At 34.6% G+C, this 27,931-nt stretch overlaps 1 protein-coding gene across 2 annotated transcripts in view; it reads left to right on the top strand.

Annotated features, from left to right (window-relative positions):
* LOC107169088 (zinc finger protein 395-like) overlaps nucleotides 1–27,458 on the top strand; it is a 34,748-nt gene extending 7,290 nt beyond the window's left edge. Inside the window, exons 4-9 of one of the 2 annotated variants that reach the window (XM_015518725.2) lie at nucleotides 1,447–1,616; nucleotides 5,751–5,962; nucleotides 23,063–23,163; nucleotides 23,623–23,810; nucleotides 23,921–24,039; nucleotides 24,608–27,458. In XM_015518725.2, coding sequence (XP_015374211.2) covers nucleotides 1,447–1,616; nucleotides 5,751–5,962; nucleotides 23,063–23,163; nucleotides 23,623–23,810; nucleotides 23,921–24,039; nucleotides 24,608–24,805 — 988 coding nt within the window. In that variant the 3' untranslated portion in view covers nucleotides 24,806–27,458. The remainder of the gene's footprint in view (nucleotides 1–1,446; nucleotides 1,617–5,750; nucleotides 5,963–23,062; nucleotides 23,164–23,622; nucleotides 23,811–23,920; nucleotides 24,040–24,607) is intronic. The other variant, XM_015518726.2, reaches the window with a different exon arrangement.
* Nucleotides 27,459–27,931: the final 473 nt, after the last annotated feature.

Here is a 27,931-nt window from a genome sequence, read left to right as displayed (position 1 = left end):
GAATTGGGGTTAATTCTTATAGTTTATTTATAACTTTATATATGGTATGCATACTTATATATTTTATATTACGCAGTGATATATGAAAATGAAATTCAGTGCACGTCACCGACATTTTTTTTTTTTTTAAATATGAGTGACAGTCACAATTTTGATCGAAAAAATAAACCGTACCCTAGGTCGTGGCCTTTATGTGACCACTGTTATGAAATCTGGTTATTTCACTGTATGCATACGCGTATATGAAATCAAGTTCAATATGATTTCGCAAAGTTGTTGGTGACGCAGGTGCATGGAGTGCGAACACGACAGGATTTTTAAAGAATATATTGTAGTATATGTATGTACCTATTATCTATATAATAGTGTGGGTTACACCAGCGACCATGAATGAGAATCAAACTGCTGACGGTTATTATTGTAGTTTTGGCCTACTTATTGCTTTTTCACTCACGTCGGGCGTGGTGATATCCGAGAAAATTGTCTTCGTTTAACATTGTTGTATTGTTATTGGTTTTTTTTCCATATAATATATGTCCCGGAACACTTAGGAGCCGGCATACAGGGGGAATATAATTAGTTTGTATACGTATCAATAAACTTACTATTTGCGGATAGTAATTGCACAAATAAAATCACTCGGCCATTACGTTAAGTTACGCAATAATGGAGGTTTATTTACATATAATATATATCATAATATATATCATAATATATATTATGTACAGTGTATCTATTTGTACGGGTGTTGTGATTGCTAAACCTTATGGGTTTGTTTACATATATATATATTTCTTTGGTTATTGTTTGCATAGAACTTATCGATTACATATTTGCATATAAAATTTAAAATAATAATATTGCATTGATGGCAATCAACGTTTTAAATATTTTAATAAGTTTTTTTCCGTATTGAAAATCCTATTGTATCGTGCAATATTATTGTACTAAACGTAGAAATTCGTCTAGAATCTAGATATACCCGATAAAATTGATCAAAATTAGAATGTCAGATTATATAAGCTCGAATTCAGAACGAAATGATAGTTTGATTTATAATAATCTTGGGAGATACTTAGATAATGCACAGATAACGTATTTACTATAACATTTAATATCTTGCTTTAAATTTAAACCTTGATATAATAATTAGAATTAAAATATACCCTCACTTAATGCCTAGTTCTTTCATCCTTGATGTTTAAAAATAGAATTCGTAGACCAGGTGTGAATCCAGTTGTTAGCCCTGACCTTCCATGATATTCTAGTTGAGGCTGAAGTCTTAAAATGTAATCAAAATGTTGTTGTTATTGAAGAATTTTTGTTGATATAAAGTATTTGTTTTTTAATATTTAATAAAGAATGGCGCTAAATGTAACTAGATTCTTGAATAATACCATCTAAATTAAAATTGATAGTTTTTTTCTGATTTGTTTAAACCTGCAGGTCCCGAAAACGTCGACCCAGCAGTAGCCAAGATCAAGACGAATCCCGTGAAGAGGAAATGAAAGACGAAGATGACGAAAATGAACCAAAAGAGGAAGAAATGACAGAGTGCACCGCGGCCTTGGTGTTGATGAGTCTTTCATGCAGTCCCCACTCGCCATCTATACAAGGTCGGTATTTGAATTAAGTGCACTTTTTTGCATCGACCGTATGCTGGTTTATTTTTTGTTATCGCGTATGGGGTGAAATAAAATCGCTATTGTTTTCTATTCAGAGTATCGTTACCAATTGTTTGTGTATCATACGGGCACTTTCACCCGAATCCGTTTGTTATATATTTTTCGTGCATTCCGTGACGTGAGAAAACCCAATCTTCGGTAAAACAGTCGCAGTCGGTAATTCAACCCGGATGATGGGGGGGGGGGGGGGTCGTCGATTTCGTACTTCGATAAAATAGTTCTAGGTAAGCGCGATAGAATAAATTTATATATTAATAGAGGGAGGAGTGATTTTTATGTATAGTATTATATTGTATATACTATATGGAGGGGAAGTGCATACGCGGGATTTCACTTTCAGTCATGCTCTGTAACGTCCTTTCTCCACGGTTTCACATTGCAACAATATCACCGTGCCCAAAAAATCCTAAAAGATACATTTGAACGTTTAAAAAAACGGCGACCGTCGTAGTGAGGTTTTCGTATATTATGACACGCAATATACGGGAGGGGGCGTAATAATAATAATATGGTTATAATATTATGCATGTATAATGGCAATACTATCGCGCGTATTGCACATAGTAGAGGTGCGCGCAGCAAATGATTGCGCTTCAGGCGTTACAGGGTGGCACGACGGCTACACATTATGTTGCATACATATTTTAATATATATTTAGGTATAGTGCAGCTGTACCTACGCACAGGAAGCTATAACATGCAATCAACGCGGTTTTGTTTGCCGCCCACCATATTATAACATTATATTATATAAAATATGTGTTGCGTCGCAGGGATGCCGTTGTGGTTCGTGCGTGTTTTTGTTTTTTGTTTTACGGTGCATTGACACCGCCGCATTACCATGGCACATACCTATATATAACAAAATAAAAAAAAATAATAATAATATGTACTTTAACCGGCGGCGGTGCGTTGACCTCTGATTTGACCACTGCTACAGCAGCGGAGTACGGTAATCCTATAATATAGATATACCTAACCTATACATAACATTATATGGATGGTATATATAATGCCTTACTGTAGCAGCAATGCGCAAAGAAAAACCACGTTTAATATACATGCGTGGAACGTGAAAATCGTAATCGTGTATATCGTCCGACGATATAATAATATTATGTATTACGCGTAATGTGTGTAAATAACGGGACACTTGGCCGCTCGTCTAATTAATAAGCGATCGTCGTGTGTATAAATTACAACGGGCGGCGGCGTCGTGCAAAACACTTGACTGGGCTCGGGCATTACACGCACACATGTTTATTGCTGAACTGCATTTGCACTTCTTACAGCCAAATCGTGTACCAGTGATTTAAACATTTATTGAATTTCGTATCGAACTCGATCATTTTTTTTTCTTTAAACCACTTGAACCTGCACATATCTGTACGTTAAATTATATAATATGAAATCGAGTTAATATTGTATTATTATTTGTTCGACGCTATACATCGATACTATTATTTTAAAAACGCCGTGCATGCCGTCCGATCGAGGCACGGTTGAGTCTCCGCATCTGGCTCGTGGAGTTTTTATCAACGCCAAATCGTTTCGTTACCCAACAACAACAACATTAATAATAATACTGAAGCGTGTTTTATTATTTTTATTATATAGAGAGTTGCCCAACTGTGGCCTAGATATGATAGTGGTAAAAGTGAAAAGCTAGCTTTCTATGCAGCGCGCGCTGTACCGCCGCGGTGGCTCGGATCGCGCGTTTGGGTACACGTTTATGTGGCATATTTCGTAACCGGGACGCAGTGTTAAGGACGCGAAGCGCGCGCGCCCGCCGCAGTGTAACCGGTCTCGTGCTCTTGCAGCGCCGTCCCGCCCCGCCAACGCGCACAAGCAGCGCGAAACGCCCGACATTGGACGTAACAAGGACGGATTACGCTCGGAAACTGTGTCGCCGGCCGGCCGGCGTGCATGACACATAATTGTTGCCTGAACGGCAGACGTACATTATGCGCACACGTAGTTGAACGTTAATTCATAATGATAACATTATTAGTAAAGCCCCCGCCCCAGTAAATATCATAGTTTTTAGACTTGAATAAACTATAGATATATTTATTATATCCGAGTCATTATTATATTGTTGTGTTGCTGAGTGTGACGCATCCGTAGTTTTCTCTAAATACTAAAAATCACGCGCAACATGATACTACAAGAAGGAATTCGTCCAAAAACATGAGTGAATAACACTCACTATTATATAATACGACCTAAAAACGCTCGCACAGCTTTGGTCTTGAACGTCGGAGGAACTATAATAGACAGTTTTTTTTAATCAAAAATGGTGTGTTGTATAACGACCACTAGTGCAGAACTATAAGCTTTGTCCACACACCCGTGTACAATGTACATCACGTATAGTACACATTATATAGATGTACACGATGGCGTTGCACAATATACTTCTAATTGTTTTCTATCCCCGAGTATAGCGTAAAATGATATACCTATTACCTATTAAATTATATTATATATCTATACTTGATATGATGATGTATTATTTAAGTGTGTGTACGGATAACTGTGGCTTTGAGTATAACCCGGTTGATAATCTCCCCTCCCCCGTCATCCTGAAATGCTAGTGATCATCGGGGGAAAATACAATAAGAACCTAGCTTAGAAGTGTACATTTTATCTATTTTTATTTAAAAATTAATTCAATCAGTATCACTGAATAGTATAATGTACACTTACCATATTCCTTATCTAAACAACGTTCTAAAAGTACGATTTTGATCTATTATTATTTGCAGAAAAATTTTTCAATTCGATCGAAAGTCGTCATCTTTTAAGATTTGATGCCGTATTATAGACATTGTCCTTCAATTTTAATCTACTAAATAACATTTAAATGCGTGTCTATCTCTTGCGGTTATATACCTGAATATATACGACGTTGTGTCTTATGTGTATATCGACAGAAAATTTTGTTATCAGTCGATTCTCATCACTGTGCTGCACGTGCTTATTAAATATTGCACTAACAGACAGTATTTACACACTCTTACAGTTTTACTGCATAATTGCCACCGGCAATTTGCGATTGCATAGTTATTAATACAAGTGCAGTACATGATCTATATACAGAATATTGTAATATACTATAATAACTAATGAGATTAGTTTGATCGTTTTAGAACTTGTCCAATAAAAAATATAACGTTCTATATTATGCACCACTCAATTTCTCGACCGTTATCTCAATGACGACCGATATGAAATTTTTATAAAACGTATACACATAGGCATTGTATAAACGCTCGCGGATTATTCCAACTTGATGATTTTAATCCGGAAATCGGCAATTACGTGTATTTTTGCTGTCATCATTGCCAACGTCGTTTTTATCATTTTTTATATTAAATTACTACAGTACATGATATTATAATCGCGTCAATGTCGATGTCTATCACGTAAGAAATGTGTGCATTTCGATGGTCGTATAATACGTACAATGGCAATCGTTGAACAAATATCAAATAAATTTTGATTGTTCGAAATGTTAGGAAGGTTTAAAAACAAAAACTATAAAAAGTAGTGAAATTACATTCGTGCTCAAACAAGGACGAATTGTTGTTGTTGTGCGCGTAAAGCGACTTACGCACACGCACAATTGCACAAACACACGAGTGTTAATAATAATAATATGTGTACCTACACGTCGTGTTATTTTATTATTATTATTCAATTCGCTCCAATCGACTACGACGATCCACCACCTGACGACAGCAGCAGAAACTGCCGCCTCCGCGTATCAGTACTAGCGTCATATTATGACGTCACGTCACGGCCGCCTACGGGTTTATTTTCGGGCGGCAACGGCTGGCGTTTGCGTAGGGGCCCGCGAGCGCCCGCCCGTCTCACGCGCTTGGTCTCTGCGAATTTTCTTGCGCTCGCCCAGCCCTTCCCCCCACCCACCACTGTTTCTACTGGCATGTTTATAATATTATATACTCGCTGTTTTCGACAAACTAAGTGTGCTATTTTTGGTTTTTTCGTGTATTTTTTTTTTAATTTATTAAAACAATGTTTTTTGTAAATTATTCTTAGGACGCATCACGCGCTGCCAACAACCCGAATCACTGTCCACCAGTCCATCCACGTCCAGCGAAGGAGCTTTTTCTTGTCGCAGCTCGCCGTCACCACCGTTGAGCGAGTCCAGCTCCTCGGCCGCCTGGAGCGGACGCGGCCTGCCTTCGGTTGTCGACGAAGGCATCGGTTTGACCGACGACGATTTTGAAGACGTGCCCAAGCGGAAGAAGGTCAGTAGCACATGTTATACTATGCGATTATCTAGTGTATTTTATGTCTTATACATATTATTATCATATTTCAATAGAAAATAAAAATATCGAAAAAAACTGATGTTTATAATGCTATAATATAGTTCTTGGTCAATTTTGAAGTTTCTCGATTGTAGCATTTTATTGTTAACATTGTCATGAAAGGTGAATATAATATGAATTTAGAATTAAATGTGAATGCGCATAGGACGCTGCAGGCATGTTTGAAAGTCCCAGTCTCCCGGACTTCGCAAAAAATATAGAAAATACGTATATCGTCTCTACGTTGCTCGTCAAAATTAAATTTAACGTCGATACGATTATGCTCGATATTTTATGATCTATGTTTAGTATAATTACCCCGATGATAGCCATCATCGTCCATCCGCATAGGTATACTCGTGCGGACCGTCATTATATATTTCCTCCTTTCTAAAATGGGCCTGAATACGTACCTATAATATGCTTGGGCGTACTAGTTGGTATATTAAAATTACGTTAATTCAAACGCAAAGAGATAATATGTGAAATATAAAACGGATACGCCCCTGTCAGATTGTTAAAAACCGCTCTTTGTTTTTTTTTCGCATGCTGATTCTGATGTTAGTGCTGGTATTATTTTGTTTAATTATTTTTTATTCAATAGCTAAAGTTTTCTTGGTGTACATAATAATTATAATTACGGTAATGCTGTAGGTTTTTTCCCCCAAAAGTGCGCTGATCCGTTGGTAATAGATATCTACTATAAATTGCAGTTGGGTGCTACAAGCCGTGACGACAATTTTAATTTGTTAACTTTATTCTCTTGTGGACTGTTTCCCCACCCAAGCACTGCACCAACGCAATCATAAATCATTGCCGGAAGGCGAATAAATTTATTTTTTAAACAATAACTGTCGTATTACGATAAATAATTAAAGTTTAACATTTAATCAATTTAACTTGAAAATGAATAACTTTTTCTAGTCAAATAGAAACTATCGGTCGGGTTCATACACCGAATAAATAGTTTTCTGATTGTCGTATATTTTAAAATATTTCCTATTGTCAGCATATTTAAATATATTATTTCATATTGGAATAACAGCAATCAGCTATTTATTTATGATTATACTTAGTATTTGTGTATATTATATTTTTATGTTAAACATCGATACTTAATAGTTTCGTGTACAAATAAAATTTAACTATACTTAATCTAGTTTAATATGTAATTTGAGTTTACCGCGTGTTACACATTATTAGATAATAATGTGTTGTAGGCTAGTTAAAAAATAATCTATTTATATTTTGATCCATTATCTATCATCTAAGTTTCAATAATATATTTGATGAAATAGGTATATTAATTATATAGGTATAATATGTATATTATATATTATGCTAAAATACACATTTTTTAGAGTAATATTATACAAGTGATACACTATAATGTCATGGGGCCATGGGGGTGAATAATATGTCAATTATCTAAAGGTCCTATATATCGTGCATCAATAAATCACACACGGTAGATTTTACTCCCTTCCTGTAGCAGTTGAGGCAAAAAAGAAATATATAATAAAATATTGTTTGTTCGAAAGACATAAATATGACAACTTTCATCATGTAGCCGCTGAAGAAATCATTTTTTTTCTCGTATAATATTTATAAATATTGTAATAAACAGTCGATTGATAAAAATTGAGATTCGAATCGAAGGAGAAAGTGAGAGGTATATTGTTACGTTTACAATCGCTCATCAAAAGAATGAGAACACATAAACTAATATCCACGACGAGAGCGGTGTATCATAATACGTTTATAGTTATATTATTCTTGGAAATTTGAAATTTACTTTGAAGTTTACTTACTCACGTGTTCGTTTGCATTAATTATAATATTGATGTATGATATATATAAGATGCAACCCAAGTATGTAAATAACTCTGTATACAGCCACTGCATTTATAGTATTATGCTTGATATACGGATACCATGGTATATTAATATAAAACAAATTTGGATCCAGAAGAAAATCGTGGCATGTATGCCAAGGACCGTGGGACGGCAGTCGGTCGTTTTTCGTTTTCGTATCTAAGTTATATCACAGCAGATAATCGTAGTATACATTATAGAATATAATATTACATATAGCTAGCAACTATGACGACGGGTGATGGTGGTTTTGTGTTTAATACATCAATTTCTTCAAGTATATAATATGTATGTGGTATGTCGTAGTTCACTTATTTTCCACCGTTGAGCTACACTGAGATTCGGTTTTACAGGGGTAATAGGTATTATAATAATATATATCTTCCGACCTCTGAAGTAATTGGTGGTGGTTGGCTGTGTCTGAGAATTCCACCCTCAATAAGACCGGTTTTATTTTTTTAAATATCTGCTCCATCGGTTTTGGGTCGCTCCCCCCGCAAAAACAGCTGTTCACGATTCCGAATTACGACGCAATAGCGTAATATTCTTTATACACTCGTCATCATTTTCTCACTTTGGAAAACCTACGGGTTATTAAAAATTAAAAAAAAAATTTATTTTAAGCGTGTGTGCACCGACTGATAATGAGGTGGTGGTGAAGGGGACACTGCAGTAGTGTCGGATTGCATGCTGAAACGTTTGTTAGAAAGTCCTTGGACGTGCGTCCGTTCCATGTAATTTTTTTCTTTTTGTTGCAACTTTGGCCTTGCAATTTTCGCAACTGCACTAACTGCGGTGGTGCTGGTGCACGTGCGCATTACGCCTTTATTATTATTATTATTATTATATATAATGTATATACACGCTTGTAGTGCGTATTTATAATCCGTGTCCGTTTAATTTTGACGAAACGAAATAAACTAATAATAGTGTCAAAAAAAAAAAAAAAAATATATGATGAACAAAAAAATTCCGCTGACCTTCGTGTATTTTCGTGGTTTCGTAACGGGAACGAGTGATTGCCCAAAAAGCCCGAAACATCGGTTGTTTTACACGCTTTTCCTACTCTTAATCAGCTAGTATCTAAATAAATTATGGACTGTGACACAAACTGCTCAAATCGACCACCACATCACATATCGGCAGTGATAATTTTTGTGGTGTGCCAAGTCCAAAAGTTCGATTCATTTCATTACACTTATATGTTCCGACTACGGTTATCCCACTATGCGGTGTTTCGCGATAGTATAAATTATGTCATATTCTAATATTATCTATTACATTATGGGATTAGGTTCTGAGTTCTGACCACCGTGTATTTATACAAAAACAAATATATAATATATATAAACACTAAAAAATATTGGTTTAAGAAACAAAGTCGTGCCTCCGATGTTGATAATATTAAAATATATTCTCTTTAATAGTTAAATCTACTTTCCTTTATTGTTTACCATACTATAATGCAATTTCCAACATATAAAGTCGATGGTTGTATACTATCATTAAGTTTAGTTTGCTGGCAATCGAATGGGATTTACGGATATAACACAACTGCAACAATATTATGTCGGAGAACCGGTCGCGCCTCGCAATAACAAAAGACGACAAAATGGCCTTGGCGTCGAAAAGTGCAATGAAATGCGCGGCGCGTGCAGCGTCCGTAGCGCGCGTCATCCGTGCGAAATCTCTCGATATGCAATTCTCTAGTACGTGGCCCACGGACGTTGTCGTTCGTCGCCCTATTCCGCTTCTCATCTGCTGTTTGGTGCGCTGGTATATTTCCATTACTACTACTGTTATTACCGCTATGGCGTCTCTCTCTGTCACTGTTCAGTTTATATCAGCTGTGGAGGAGGAGTGGCAAGTCGTTTTGGTTGCGAGTGGTTGTATATGCGATGGTGGGGCGGAGGTGACACGATGGAAGAATAATAAGGGGCCCCTTTTGCGCACGCCCGGGAATGTTCTTTGTTCCGTCGACGGTGCACGTGGAGCGAAGACCAGCACGTGTGTACTAGAGGGTGGATGGCGCGGGGCGTGCGCGCTGGTCCGCGTCGCAATACCATAACAACGCGGCCATAAAGTATACGCGGCTGAGCGAGCGGTACAGCGTTCGCGCGCGCGCACTCACACTTGTTGTGACAAAGGAAAAATGGCGTGTTTAAGTTTTCTGGAATAAAAAAAAATCACTTCATGGCGGAAACGCCGTCAAATAACCACCTATACCAAAAACTGGGACACCCATCTACTTCGGAACCGAACCAAACACAATTTCGTTTGCACTTCCATCTAAAAAACGATAACAAATTTTAAAAGCAAACGGACCAGTACACGTACGCCGAATGATGATGTTGATAATAATAATAATTATAATATAGGTAAAATATATTATTATGCGTGGTACATTTGAAATATGCGTGCGAATGTTACGAACGATGGATAACAACAATAACGGGAATCGCGCGATGCGTATACGCAGTATCGATCATTGCCGGCCGGCACTTACGAACACGTGTCCCCCGCGCGCGCGCCCTCCGCTCGGCCTACCGTCATCACCTACGCACCGCCGTTCCTAGGCCGACCAGGTCCGGTATCAAATTAATAATTTATTATACGACGCAAAAAACAAAACTCATCCGCTGGCGGATGGACCACATCGGGAAAACCTTGCATCGTCGTCGTCGTCGTTGTTGTTGTTGTTTTTATTGTTTTTGTTGTTGGTGAGAAAGCGTAATAAATTACAATGATATAATATAATATAATATTATATTATGGTATGCTCATGCAGTAGCGGCGGTGGTGGTCGGTGGTCGGTCACTGCGGATGCCGCCGTCACCTCGCGCGCGTTGTTCCGGTCTGTTTGTAATATCCAAACTTTAAAATTCGCCGCCGAGAAGTTAACAACACCAACGATGATTCAAATAGTCTGAAAAAAATAATAAGAAAATCATCGTGTGTTTGTACAATTTTGTTACGGAATTTCTAAACTGCTATGACTACAACTGCACTCCAATGATGTATAGTGTATAATGCATTCGCCACTGTTTATTGATGCCTTTTAATCCCTCAATCACAGTTATGGCAAGGGATAGGGATGACCTTTCTGGCTCACATAAAAAGTTCGAAAACTATTCGTTTACAATATTTTTATTGACAAAAATCCTGTTCAAAACAATCAACTGTTTACTGTTTGGTAATTGTATTGAATCATATTAATTTGGTATCGTAATCCGTTATTTTTTGGAAAATATTTCGTTGAAAATGTATATATTATGTACGGTTGCAACCAAATATTTTCTGAATGAATACGTTTCGAATAGTTACGATAACAGAATAATATTTGCGAACATTCACATTTCCAAATGTAAACGTTTCCGAGTAAATAACTTTCAAACAAAATACTTTTCCAACTTTCCAAGTAAACAATGTTCCGTCAAAAAATATTTCGAAATCAATACAATTTAGGAATAACATATTATTTCTGGACAATTTTTTTCTTACAATATGAAACACCCAGCTCAAGAAAAAGGTGTACAAAATATAGCCCTCTAGCGTTTCGATGCTTTTTTCTCTAAATCATCGTGTACTTGGGTCTTAGGCATTTAGCATACCGACCGACTATTACTGGTGGCGTGGCGGCTTGCGGACGTATGTTAATTGCTTTTTTTTGAGGCGAACGTCCCAGGGTCGTGTACCTATACATGGTATTACATTATTACATTTGTAGAAAGCAAAACGTAACGACTCAATAATCGATTTAATATCGTTTTTAAATGGTCCGTTTACCTTGTGTTCTTCATATCATAATGTCCAGACTTAAATTATTAATACAATCTATACGTCCGCGTACGTACACAACACACAATTCCTACGGGTATAATAATATTTGTACACACTATTTGAACGAATACGATTTTATTTTCGTCGGCTAGTTCAATATCTATAAATATCCCCGTGTAATATGTGCGTGTATATTACATATTATTACTGTGTAACAATAATAATAATAATAAATAATGCTCTTCGCGGTCTCGTCGTAGTCGTGCCCTGTCCTCGTGGTCGTCGTCGTTCAGTCGTTGTCGCCGTTGTTGCCGTCGGCTCTAGAGTTTCTTGAACTTGTGCGTCTACGTGCGTGTGTGTGCGTAGATCGTTGTTGTAGGGATTGAACGCAATATCTAGAGAGGCCGATGCAACACCGGGACACACCGTCGAGTTCGGCGACCCCGTGCCGCCGATGACTGTACTCGCTCTCTCCCCCACCAAGCCACACTGACGCCGCCGCCCCCGTGTGCGTGTTGTTTATATTCTTTTTCATCATTTATCTACGCACAATAATACAATATTATACCCGTTTCGCATAGTACCGTATTTTTGTTATTTGTTATTAGTGTTATTGGCATTATTATTATAACTACGAGTATTAATAACATTATTGTGTATAATAATATACTTTCCGTGTGTCGAACGCGAACACGGAAACGAATCGCGAAAATCTCACGTCCTATAAACGGGGTGATATCTATACAGAGTTTACGACACGCAACGATATCGTCGTACACGCATAGAATTTACTATTACACTCATCGACATGTATGACAGTTATTTTTGTTTGTGGCAATAATCATGATCTCGGCGATTATTGTGACCATCATTATAAGTATAATAATTATGTTGTGACGACCGTTGGGGCACTACCACCATTTACCGGTCATTACACGGTTTGTCCGACATGCGCGTGCGCGTACCGTTGGGGTAAGAACCGTCAACGGCTGTTCGAGAGTCCGGTGACCTCTTCTTCCCACCGGTTGCTCAAGGACGTATAGCTCGTCTCGGGTGTAACGCACTCGACGGCACCCCTGTCGTTGCCGTCGCCGACACACGTCGTGATGTATATATAATATTATTGTATGTTATTATCGTGTCGTCCTACGAACCCGTCTGGTGAGAGGTAGCCACAGTCGTTTGTTGGGTTCTCTCGGCGTCGTATTTCTGTACACGTCGCCCTCGTCGTCTTTCCAGTGTCCTTTGCCTCGTCTGAATTTTTCATATATACGATTTCTCGTTTCGATTTCCATCCGCCTTTGCAGGTGCAGAGTTCTCTTTTAAAAATTCAAATCGTGTTAATAATGTACGTCTTCGGTAGGTACCTGCACGTCATTCGGGTCACACAATAGTATTATTGTTATCATTACACACATCGCACACAATATGATATTATTATATCGTATTATTTATATTTAGTACATCGTGCTGCTGTATTGCGTTCCCTCGGGGTCTTATCGATTGTCTGTGGATTACGAAGGGAGCACGGCACCGGGTTGTGCATTCTCATTATCATAGCGTATATATTTTGTACATAATCCGAAAACAAGAGGGATCCGCTCCGAGCGTATTGCGACGCAGTAGAATTACAATCGTAGAATAGGGATTTTTTCCGCCCGATAAGAGGAAGGCGTACATCGTCCGAAATCGGTGACGTTTTATGTATACAACTGGTGTTAAAATCTTTTGTCTGCGGGCGGTCTTACACTGATGGAAGTTTTTTTTTATCCATTCTTCATAACACGGTTTGCTCCAAGTCACTTTTTGTCGACGACGAAAAGATTTTATCGTTCCATTGTAATGTATAAATTCGTGTAATTTTAGTTATGTAATTGACCCCTACTTCTCGTGCGCACGTACGTTTATACGTGTGTATGTGTGTGTGTGTGGGTAGTTAATTTGATCGAAAATCAAAGTATTTCATGAGGCGCGGCGGCAGAAATCTTTTCAATAATCTTTTGCCTTCGGGCATGTCTAGGTTGTCACAGAAGTCAAAAAACGATCAAAATGCACCAGGAAATCATTATTGTTTTTGGCACGTTTATTTTTTTGTTATTGGTTAAATGATTCGAGTTACCGCTATTATACGACAGTTTGTTTATAAATGACTCGTCTGTTTAACGTTTAGATTGTTTAGAATATTAGTTTATTAACTACTATCAATTCCGGCAACAACTAAGTTATTCTACAAACAATGTTCATTTTGAATCCTGTATAAACGTTTTTCTAGATTATGTACATACTCATTGTGTATTCTGCATATCGGTATCAGTTTATATAAGATGATTATAACGATGTGTTGATGTTAGCATGTGCTTATAACTACATTGATTAGTGATTTATTTACACTACATAATATATACGTATTGATAATGTTATATATAGAAACACTTGGAGAACTATTATAATTTATCGATTGAGAATGATAAATTAAAATATGTATGTGTCTCGATAAAGAATGTTACCAAATACGATTAAGGAGACACAATTTCGTTCTTAAAATATTATTATCAAATGTTAGACTATTGTTTTACTAAACAACAATATTTTTGTTACACAATGATGTGGTTGGAACGGTATTCGAAAACCTGGCGCAGTATTGACCATTATCGCTTAAATTACCACAAGGCCGATAGATATGACAATATGTGAGTTTTTCAGTATATCAATAGGTGCATGACGCGTCACAACTTTCACGAATTTAAATTCAAATTCTTAATCCACGTACTTTTTCGGATGATCGCGCGCATACCAGCTGATTGCAACATTATTTTAAAACTCGTGCCAGGATTTATTTATGGTTTTGATAATATACATAATATATTATTATATTTTTATCTATAGTGCCTCTCACTCCTACGTATAAATTTATAGTTTTTTCCTCGTCTCACCGTCGTCCGTTTGCGCTCACGTAATATCTGACATTTACCATTTATATTTATATTTTATGCAATTATAACGTCGCACGAGTACGATTGACGACGTAATGACATTGAAAAAAAATTCCCATTAGAGATGAGCTTAATACAACACAAGCCGGCTGTGAAAGAGTTAAATTACCCTGAGCAGTTCACTAGAAGTTGAAAAAAGGTTATCGCTGACCGCTATTATTAATGAACTTTTATGAAATATTGCATAATAGATTTTATAAAAATAATTTCGCATAAAACGTTTGGTATTTTAAGTTTTAGTTGGTTCTATAATTATCCAGAGATAAATCGTAAACAATTTGAAATAACAATAAACATACACCTTATTTGTTCGCGCATTCTTGTCAACTGTCAATAAATAAAAAATTATAAAGCTTATTATATTATACGGAAAAAAATGTTGTTTAATTCAAAATCTGCCCTTTTAAATCATCTTGTTATTTTCGCAACTGATTGCGTATAGCCGTATAGATTAAATAATCTCTCAATTTTGTCTGATTTTTAAAGTGCTCGTAATTGTTTGTTTAAAGTCCCAGGTCGATCGTAATGAGTAATGACCTACCTTTCGCAATCGTGTATTGACTATAATGAAAATTTGCAATATTCGATTTGCAGTCGCAAAAAGAATAATAAAATAAAAAAAAATTTTCGAACGAATAGAAAAACCGTTATTGTAATATATTATCATATTTACTTAAGTTATGCATTTCTTTTGTGTACAAATAATTTACTGTATGCGACAAATTACTGTGATGGCTGATAACAATTTTGTGTTGTATGTATAAAGTAAAACAATATAACATACCATAATATACGTATTAATAACGTAATATACTACATTGCTACTGGACTTTTTATAAATGTATTTTGTAAGGGGGCTGATCAATAAATTATATGATTGTGGTAGAAAATGGTTTTCGTATATACCATAATAGTATAGTGATATTGTGTTATTATTTTAATATTATATTCGCCAGAGATAACAATTAACAGTTTGAACATACAGTATAGAATTACGCCAATTAAAATGTTTAAACGACGACCTATCCAAACCGAAACGTGTGTACAGTGTACACATACACACGCTCACACAATGCCATATTCACACTACACTATAGTACTATACCACTAGTGCGTAATTATTGTTCGGCATAATTTACAAATTGTATACTAATAACTATTGTTCGTCTTATCTCTCGAACGTGCGTTTTAATTTTTTCAATATACAGTATAGATACGATTCATATATAGTATAATATTACCTTAAAATCAGTACGATGATGTTGTTATTATAAGTTCTTACGTCTCACCTCTTCTTTGTATGCCGTCGTCCTACTATTCGTTTTCCTCCTCTTCAGTGTTCACTCTCGATCGCCCGTTCGTGTTTACATCTCGAGTTTATTATACTGCATACTGCGTATTACTATTATGCTATAATATTATTATACTGCTTCGTTTGTGGGGTAATGACCTCGGGCCAATGTCATCCAACTGCACGCTGGCAGTGGCCATGGTTTCGGAGGAGTGGTACATCGTGAAAAAATCACCGTTACAACATTTCTTCTTCAGCTGCTGCTGCTTTATGCTTATATTTAACCGACTTCTGGAATGGATGTGCACTGCGTAGTGACCGCGTAAACAGAATACGCATAAATATATTTGCCCATAAAATCGGCAATATATTATATAATAATATATTTATTACAAGTATACAAATATTCTATATTTGAGATTAATTTTTTTCGTAATATCGTTTTTGACATTTTTTTTTATTTATAACGGGAGCTATTATATTATACGAGTACAGTGTGGACTTGCAATAAGTGTCATTGTTTGATTAGCATAACGTTAATTGTATGGAAATTAGCCGAGAAGAGTTAAAATAGGTCGAAAACATACTGGATTCCTGTGTGTATTAATTATTAATAAGTATAATAATGATAAATAATAATATTTATTATGATCATAAAATTGCACGTATGTAACTGCAGGCAACTTCAAAAGAATAATTGGGTGTCACATATGAATATTGTTAGATTTACTGTCGTTTAGTGTCTAAACTTTAGACCTGTTTTGGTGATGGAGTGAGAGGGAAGAGTTAACAAAGTCCATTGTGCGTGCTAATGCTAGATTTTTCCGATCGATGAACCTTGACCCTGTGTAGAGCAGTTGCGTCGACAAAGACGGCTGGAATATAATGGTTTTGGTTGTTGACTCTCAAAGGTTCCTAACCTCTTTATAAAATGTCTATAAGTATTTGACGTATGAGCATATATGACGCGAGTGTGATTGTATGAGTATTTAATATTAATATACGCACGTGGCATATAATTTCGTTTATATTTTAATGACTTCGGATAATGTTGTTATAGGAATGTGTGTACGAGTAAGAGTAATCCAAAGTAGCCGTGTAATTATGTTTTGTAAAAAAAAAATCTTGATAATAACTATAATAATATGTAGAATATCGCCCCGATCCGAATACTACGAGTAAGTAAGGATTCATGCAGTCCGTAGGGTAAGAAAAGTGGTGGTATATAATACATTGATGGGCGGCGGTAGTGGAGCGTGGGCGGCCGTTGCGTTTTCGATTGAAATGTATACTGATATACTACATATTATACAAACAAATATTCGCACACTTTACATTACTGTTATACGCTTTACTCGAAAGTAAAATCGATGTTTTTCGTCGATTTTTATCATTGGCGTTTTTCATCTAATAAATAATAACATTTCGTGTATGCGAAAATAAACAAATCCGGACGTAATACATCGTTTTTGCTCATCCACTGGTACGATTACGTTTCCTACGTCGTCGTCTGTGCCACCGCGTTAGTCCCGTTTTTACCGTGGAACTGTGTGTTTTCCATGAACAATGTCGCTCGCAGTTGTTGTTCCAACCTTTCGAATCAAAAGTGAAAGTTTCACTATTATATCCTCTTAACATACTATATTCCTGTATATAGAAATAATGTACGAGACATTCTTTTCTTATATCGCGTCCGTCATAAAAATATGTAATAATATACAATATAGACTAAATAAATCATGAAAAAAATGCTTGTTAATACACGGTTTATGAAGTGTAAATGCGTGTTGAAAACATTACGACTTCCTCTAACGATTATTATTATATGATGTGTGCGTTTGGTGCGCACGCTTTCCGAAAATCGATCGGTACGGTTGTCCTTTATATTAAACCTGGCGTTGCAAAACGGTCAACATAAATTCGATCGACCTTAATCTTTGTGATAGTAGGTGACAGGGTGAAATTCGTAACGCATATTGCGGTAATCCATCGTATGACTTAACTGTAAAATCGACCAAACTTGAAATGAAAAAAACAAAATAGGTGCTTATTATAATAAAGATCCCCACACACTGTATAGGAGAAAAACAAAAACAAATTGCTGATTTAAATTGTCGAAAACAATAAATTATACTTGTCTATTGTTTGAAAATGAATACCTGTATATCCGGCCACATTTTCAGTTGTGACGTGTGAATATTATTACACATTATGTTGGATGTCATGCCAAATGGTGACGGGAGCATCAATATAGTGTCAATAGTAATTTAGTGTCACATGATATAATGATAATCCTCATAAAAAGTCGTTTATGGACAATTTTATATACAATTTTATACAATCATAAAAATGGTGGTACGTCTATATTAATGGTTTTGATAAACTACGAGAAGATTATTGCATAATAATTTAAGCTCACGACGGACAAAACCTTAAAAATGTTCGCGGATCATATTTAGTGTGAAAAAATATTATGTCTGCGCGTGTCAATTTGTTGTGAAGCGGGGACCGACGAATTATGTTGGCAGCGGTCTTGCTGTAAAGTATGTTCTTATTGCATTACGCAAACGCAGTTTTGTTATATACTCGGTGAAAAAAAAAGTTGTCTTATCCGACTAACGACAATAATAATATATTTATAATTATTATTCTAAAACCTTTTTCCTTAATGCTGCTATTTCGAGCTAACTTATTTCTGTGCCACCTTGACCCCCCACACACACCTTATTGGCCAGAATTCCTCTATACATTAATTATGTATTATACATTTATACTTATTTATTTGCGTACCTATAATATACAAAATTACAAAGTGATTTCGAATTATTTATTGTATATAGTTATTCCCACACAGTCTGCGTAATCGGACGTATATATAATGTTAGCTGAGACACCGAAACGATTTAAATTTATGATTTTGCGTCAAGATCGCGTACCTATACATATGGTTATCACCCACCATTTATGATAATATTATTTTTACTCGCGCCTAACGATAGAAAATAAAATAAAAACAGTAATTCATCTCATACGCGCAAATATTATTATGCACATTTGTCCGCGCACCGCTCCATCGCGCATCGCGGAACCGCATCTGTCCGAAGTATTAATATAATTACGCACTCTCCGTACCGTTTCTCTCTCGCACGCAACGACCAAAGTGGTATTATATTATTAAGTATACATAATAATAATAGTAATAATGTACGACGACCGACGGATACGGTAGTAATTGATAGACTTACGGTGGAAGGGGGGTCCCGGCGAAGCCGAATCGCCAAACCCATTACACGTGCGATGGTGGGGAGCACGCGAAACTAGGACTGTTCGCGCTAGTGAGTGAATATATTATTATGTTTGTTTGCGTTGTGGACCTCTGCCGGTTGCTGAAATTGGGTCGAGCTGACCTAGTTTTTGAATCCTACAGCCCGGATCGTTGAAAAATATATTATTGTTGTTGTTGTTGTGGTGGTGGTGGTATTCATCGTATAATGCGCTAAACATTTTTATTTATGTATACATACATATATAGTTACTATCATCATATTATTATATATATTATTATTATACGAGTCATCTAGTGTTGCGACGGTTGTTGTCGTGTTCTGTATTATATTTTAAAATATTCTTGACGTGACATAATAATAATTGAACTCGTGGTGCGCGTTCCCATAAACAGGAAAAGGAAAACTTCATCGGTGCGCTCGGTTTGTTTTTCCAGGCACCCAGCCGTTCCGTTAACCGGGTTAATCGTTTGACCCGATTACAAAAGTCATGGGGAAGGAGCACGCTCCACCGCCAACATACCACCACCACCACCACCACTGGCATACTGCGCTCCCGCCGGGTGGTGGGGTTAGCGATTGAGGGGGAGGGGAGGAGAGTGGCTTTGTTATGTATGCGATGCGATCCTACCCACCGCCGACGCCAATCCGGCCGGCCGGAGATCGATACGGCAACAAAGGACGACGATGCAGCGGCGGCGCCCGCGGTTTGTTATCGCGGGGGCGCCCAGCGCGGTTGGCGTGCGCTAAAGTCGGCTTTTCCGGCCGCACACACGCGCGCGCTTGTGTAATATTATATACCGGTCGGTGTATGGGTGCGTGTGATGGTGGCGGCGGGTCCCGGCGTGCACGCGCGCGCTAACTGACACGTGGGTACCGCGTTCCTCGGTTCCGTCCCTTCACCGTCATCACCTCCGTCGCGCGCGCCCATCGATCCGATATTATTCGTCATCGTCGTCGTCGTCGTTCCCAGCGCGCCAGAAAACCGCCGACTACCGTGCCTACTGACCTCATTTTTCCCCGGACCATTCCTAGCAGACAACATATACGTGCACGCGGCGGCCTCGCTCGCGACCTGACCTATTTAGACGTACACACACGGTTTCAGCCGCTGCACCGGCCTCATTTCGGGTTCCCTCTCGCCATCGCGGATTTGTCACTGTCCTACACATGCCTACCATGTCCATGTCATCATCGCGACCTGTGCTATCGACTGTGTTAATATTATAAATTAGAATTATATAATAATATAATATACTTAAAAGCGTTAAAATTATATCACGAAATACATTCGCCGACGACTGTAGTTTTCCCTCCAGCACTTGACCGGCACCGCCTCCGTGTTCGAGTGAAAAGTTTCGCTCGCGTTTCCATTTTATACTCGTGATGCATCACGATCGTATTATAACACTATTGTGATGACGCATTGTGCAATAGCACAACATTTAATATTATAATATTAGAGTACCGGCTGCAGTGCGCCGTGCGTGGGGGTTGACCTTTTGATGCATTTTTTTACACACATTCAGTATACGTATAGATTATTTATTTTTCTCGCAATAATTATAATATCCTTCTCGTTCTCGTACTAACTACGATTATGTTACAATTTTTATTCTTCTCGCCCATCGACTTCTATTATCGTCTTCATCTGGCGAGTAGAAATAGTTTCGAAAACTATTGATGAAACTATTTCATACCTCGAGCAATGTGTTGTCGCAGTTATTAACCCAGCTCTTCTTTGTGTCTTTTTGAACTTAATTTCTACAATAATCAAATGTTTCTTGATAATGACCTTATTTCATTATTTATATAATATTTAAAATCATAATACATTGGCACTGAAAATGGTTCTCACGGAGCGGTAGGTATACCGATTATTATTTTATTGATTCTTGTCCAAGAATTTTAGATTATATTTATCGTACAATTGACCTTTTGCTAAAGGCCGTCGAATGATATTTATATGTCATAGTTGTTAACAATTGTCCCATATAATTCTATACTTATACTTTATAGTCATCCTCATTTCATTTAAAATATCCTATTATCATCTTCCTGTTTTTGTTTGAATTATTTAAAAATAAATGAACACGACGGAATGCAGTGGATTGCTTATTAACATCATAATTTGTTCGTGACCGTCAAAATGTCAATATTATAGCGACACGCGTTCCTTCGCCCAAGATTATATATACAGTAGATATTATTATAGCACCTACATAATATAGAAAGAAATATATAGAGAGAGTGTTGTGTTATTTAATCGCTCACACTATTTGTTTTCCTTTCAATTAATTAGAAATGTTGAAGAATATAATCACTTGCGTTTATTGTAAGATAAATGTTTACGAATTGTGCAATATTAATGAAATAAATATAATCATAATAAAAAAAGCCGTGCAGTACATAAATTCATAAAATTGCTGAAAATTATCTTTGTTTTATTATTTATGTGTCAACCGCTCTATACTAATTCCACTACTGTCTCTTTACATTATGACACACGATTTAACTGCTGAAATATTATATTTTTTCACTGGTGCAGTGTTGGTGTACCTACGTGACCAAGTGCATCCTCTAAACGGCTATATAATATTATACGATTATTATACTTTCGCCCGTTGTCAATGACGTTCATATAATATATTTAAATAATAATCATATAAATGTATAAATTATTCAATATATAGTTGGTGCCAACAAATAAATACACCATTATATACCAATATACGTAATATTTTATAATTAATTTGGGGTGATCACCATTTATCATACTTTGAAAAAAATTTAGAGACAAACAATTTCGCCTTAATTTAAATGCTCTAACTATTTTTAAATTTTAAAGTTTTTTTAGATAATTGTTGTATATGAGATAAGGTGGGTTGTTGGAAAGTGTACCTGTATTCAGAGTGAAACTTTGATCACCCAGTGAATTACAATACGCCAATAAACGACAAGTATCAAGCAGACTGCTGGTGACATTTTTTCGTCGCCACTCAACAATCGTTATTCTGCAAAAGTTGTTGTGGATGAGTTATAACTTATAATACTATTAACTTTTAAACTTTGGTTTCAATAGTTCGATACAAAAATTTTGTGTAGTATTTATTTCGTGTGCGTGTTTATTTTTCAACGCTGATAATATAACATGGATATAACGAGATTAAAACGGAACAAAATGCGTCCCGTTCGAAGTTTATTGGAATAAGTGGACATTAATACAATATGATGCTCAAAAACGGGATGTTTGGTCACTATTATTTATTGTAGTCACTTGTCGAGATAAATCAATACACGATTCAAGTTTAAATCAAATATATAATTATATAAACCAATACTTTTTTCGATCGTGCGTTATAAATATATTTATTCCTTATAATTTAATTTTATAGTTCGCCTGCGACGGTGTTCGACGGTCGAATTATATTATATTTATATCGTATATTGGAATAGTCGTCTTGTTATGAATTCTGCTTTTAGCTCTCGTAATTATTTCTTCGGTTTAGAAAATATAATAAACATCGACGGATATGCTTTCACTATACTTACACATCATAAAGAACAATAATTTAATCTCTTAAATGACCTAGAAATATTTTGTTAGTACAAAATGTCATAATGGTCATTGTACGTTTTACAATAATTATTGTTGTCTTCGTTCTTCTCGCTGAATTTTATTCATTTTTCCGTTGCCAATTTTTGCTATTTCTTTGTTGCGTAGAACGTTGGATGCGTGAATACTATATACAATAATATATAAATAATAGTTTTATTATGGTATAATCGAACTTTTCTTACGTTTATGTTACAGTCGGATTGCCGCACAGTTTTTCAATGCACTTGGCCCGGATGCGTTATGATCACGACCACTGTGGCTTCCATCGAATTACACGTCCGCCAGAATCACCTTGGGTAAGCGACCAACAAATAGTTCAATTATAAATACACTATTTCGTGCATACGTATGCAGTTGCTATAATTATATTGCAACTGCAACTATATTAGTATGCGCGAAACGTAAAGTGAGTGTTAGATATTATTATTAAATTATTATTGCACTATACGACCGTCGGTGTCCTCGTCTTTAAACAATGTAACGAGGGCCTCGCGGAGTAAAACTCTAAAATAATAATTTACCTATAATATTATCGTTATGCATTTATTATATTTATATACACATATATCGACCTCGGGTCTTTCAATGTTGTGGCCGGGGGTTAGAGGTTGTATATTATAGATATGATGGAGGTTGACGAGGAAGAAAAACATTTTTCCTTGTTTTTTTTTTGTGTGTATTATCCTATACCTATACATTTTTGAATGCCGATCGTAATAATATCATGTGTGTGTTTGCTGTTACGAATTTTTCAGACCGAGACTCGACAAATCTCTATCGGACGATTGCACGAACGACTCAATTGACGATCATGAAGAGGAATTTTATTACACGGAAGTGGAACTCGGCGCGGCTTCATCGCCACCCACGCTGTCGCACCGGGATATGGCCCGTCCGCCGCATGAAGGTAAAGGATGCGCGCCCAATAAGATGATCATTATTTGTACGATTCGTATTATTATACTAATTTTTTGTGTGTGCGCTGTTTAGTCTGCGAAAAGTCATTAACTGTCATTTTATGTTTTGTTTTTGGTTTATTTTCTTTTGACATAGATCCTGAATATCAGAAGACGTTGATCATACCTCGTCCGGGAGCGGCTTGTCCAATGAACATACCCAGAACGTCTGGAAACACCAATGTCAACTGGCCGTTCGCATCTCTTAACGGACAGGTGTGTAATGTATGATTTCGTGGAAAAAATATTAGTTTAAAAACTCTTTGAAAAATAAAACTGTTTTTTTCTATCATAACATGTATTCATTTGATTATGTCGATAATTTACCACAATGTAATCAAAGTTGTGGTCATATACATTTTTTTTATTTAGTATCAATAATTAATAACTACTATAATTTCTATCAAGTTTGGCGATGACATTTAACCAAAAATGTATTTTTTTATCTAAATATTCAATTTTTATGATTTCATGTTTATTTACACATATTAGTTTACACGTTGAAGTAAAATTTGTTCGAAACAATTAATTTTTATGCTATAAAAATAGATAATATGAAAAAATGAAACCTAGTTATTTTATGATCACATTAATTATTGCGATTATAATTCCTTCTAAATTACTTCTAAATTACGATACACCAACACCATTGTTTCCAGCAACAAAATTACAATATTACTTTAGAAAAAGATATGATTTTAATTTTTCCAAAAATTACGTTTCATCTAATAATTAATATTATAGACGGTTTAAATTTTATACGTTTTATTTTTTTTTTCTACAGAAACAGATCAAAATGATGTATCAGAATTTGGGAGGACCTAGGTTCCCGAGTAGCCCTATGAGAAAAGCGCGTGGTGAAACGAAAAAGTGTCGAAAGGTATATGGCATGGAACACCGAGAGAAGTGGTGCACGCAATGCAAATGGAAGAAAGCGTGCACCAGATTTGTCGGGTCCCTCGAAAACGCACAATTGGCGTAATGAAAACGACACAATGGGTATCACCCGATGCCGACCATCTGCACCAATTTACGCTAACTGCCAAAATTAAAATGTTTTTCCTTTTATTATTATTATTATTATTATTATTATTATTATTATTATGTTTTTTTTTTATATTATTATATTTTTATCAAACGCTAAGGCACACTATAGCGTTTATAACTTTTATTTTTATTTTTTCTATATCAACTTTCAACGAGGTTTGTACCACGTTTTATGTACAAACACATTTCTATTAAATGTTTATTAGAATAAGTTATATGAATATACTTAGGTATATAATAATCATAATAATAATAATAATAATTGTTCTACAAAGTTCATTTGTAAATCATACAAACATATAAATACATACATTAAGGTATCAAATACCTACAACGTAATACTTAAAACCTTGTAATTTTTCAGTACTTGGGAAAAGTTCCTAGGAAAAGTACTTTAATCATACATTAGTCCATTATTGCATTGATATGCATTCGACTGTTATGAAAATGATAATTTTTATTTATCTAACAGACAAAAAAGCCATATTTATAAATTAAAAAAAGACAAAGTATTAGTTTTTAATAAATGAAAACAACAAGATAATGTACTAAGAAAAAGCAATAATTTTTAATAATAAACTATATTTATAGATATGGTTAGACTTAATGTTTTTACATTTTAAATGCGCACAAAATAGTTTTTATATTTATTTTCAAATGACATAAAAAATTTCGAGAACAAGCATTTTATTTTACTTAGACTTTTGCTTCTCAAACTACGTTGTTTCCCAAATGTTATTGCATTATTTTATTTGGTTGTATTACTTTGATTTATTTATTGTTGATATGATATTATGTTATATTATTTTAAGTAGTTACCAATTGCTCTATGAGTTTGTATTTACTATTATTATTTTATTGTATTTGATTTATTTATTTATTTATTTTTTAAGATATATATTAAACGCATGTGACTGTGTTTTGACTATTAAAAAGAATCTAATTCATACAAATTATTAAATTTGACTTTTAATATGAATAAAAGAAACTAAATACACACCTTAATTTTAGTGTATCTAACTGGATTACATCATTCAAAAGTAATACGGTGGTAATACTAAAAGATTAAAACAGTCATGTCACATGTGGTTGTATATAATTATATTCATTATTATTAAATAAATGCTCTCTAAGACAATCTCCTGTCCCAAATTAACATATCTTTCTAAAGAAATATAATTTTTTCAAGTTAGCTTCTTAATTATAAGGCTCAAATTGTTCTGGAAATAAAAAATATGTAAAAAATTAAGAAAAAAGATAAATAAGTCTTAATGTGAATTAAGAATTTAATAATTCAGATGTGTTCAAACTAAAATTGATAGACTTCATTTTTTTTTTTATTGTATAATTTTATTTTTATTTTAATTTTTTTTTTTTTGATCTCTAACATTTTTATTAAGGGGAGCATAATTTAGATTCAAATCTTTTAAAAAAGCCAAAGTTTAAGAGAAATTTAATTTGTGATCGATCTCATTATGAAGTATATAAAAGTAATTTTAGAAGGGGTGCTTAAATAATAAGTATCGCATTGAACATTTTTAAATTATACTAGAGCAAATGTTGATTTGAACATTTGTCTCTAAAACAAATATAAATAAACTTTATAAGCAATTAAACTATGAGTGTCCTTGGATCGATCTGGATAAGCTCGTAATAATCACTTGAATATATATATATATATATTGTATGTATTTATATTTTTTTGAATTAATGAATTATTTTTACTATATATTCTATTATAGAGATTTTATTAATAAAACACACCCATAAATATATAATATGTATAAGAGTAGGCTTTTTCGAGAAAAAAAATGTCATTATTAATATTGTTAAGTATTTTATCCTTTATTTCTATTGTATTCTGTTTATAAACAAAAGTATATATTTACCTATTCTCAAAACAAAACAAACTTATGATATAACACAAGCTGGCTGTGTATTTACTATTTTATTTCTTTATAATTCATAATTATAATCAAGAATATTTTTGTTTTTAATTCGTATTACCACATTTTTATTTGTAACATTAATTTGTTTAAAAAAAAAAGAAACAATATATTTACCCTTGAAATATTATTTTTCAATGCTAATTTAAAAAACTACCTACTTTAATAGTTATTCTTTGAAAAATATCCTTTTATGAAATTTAATATTTTTGAATATACGAGTATATTTATGTATATTGTATTCTTGCCTAGTTTTCTTGGATAAAGTTATATAATATTTTAATCAACCATTATTTTTAGTGTTTTTAATAGTTTTATCTTATTTTTAATAATTTATTATATAGTTATTTGGAGTGATTGAATTTGCTAAAAAAACAATATATTATATTATATAATTAATCATTATATTAGTGTGTTTTAAACTATAAAGATTATTATAATTTTAAGTTTGAATAAAAAATAATGCAAAATTGTGAAATGTTATAAAATTATAATATTTATTATTTACGTTATACAATGATGAATATTAATATAAAAGAAACATGTATTTTCTCTTTTTTAAAATTAAAATATTTGCTAAATGACTTTATTTTTAAAAAAAAAATGTACATCAATAATATACAAACAAGTATAATAATATAATTTGTCGTTGTTTATTTATGCTCCAAAACCATTTATAATAAATTAATAAGTGTTGAAGCTTAAATAATTTATATTACTAAATAAGAACTGTTATTTGTTGCTTAAACTCGTAAATGCCGAGTACAGAATAAAAAAAGGCGGGTAAGTCGTGGATGTCACTCTGCTGTACAGTAGGTTACAAGTGGGTTATTGTAATGGATGGAATCAAATTTGAATCCAATTATATTATATCATTGTATTATACGAAAAACGATTCTGAGCGGAGACGGTTTATCTGTCGAAAATATAATATTAAAGAGTATTAAAAACTTTCAAATGTTAGATTATTTAAAAAGAAATTTTTTTATGAATTTCTAACTTAAAATAAATTGCGAATTTTCGTGATTTTCACGTATGTTGTCAAAATTCAAACATTGAATGCTTGTAAAAAACATTGTGTGGGTATATTTCTTTTATTTTTCAACTGCTATTGT

Source organism: Diuraphis noxia, unplaced genomic scaffold (assembly GCF_037042655.1).
Source record: "Diuraphis noxia isolate RWA-SAM2 unplaced genomic scaffold, SU_Dnox_SAM2 contig0004, whole genome shotgun sequence".
NCBI lineage: Eukaryota > Metazoa > Arthropoda > Insecta > Hemiptera > Aphididae > Diuraphis > Diuraphis noxia.
Note: the sequence above shows the minus strand (reverse complement) of the source record. Positions and strands in the feature narration are given on the sequence as shown.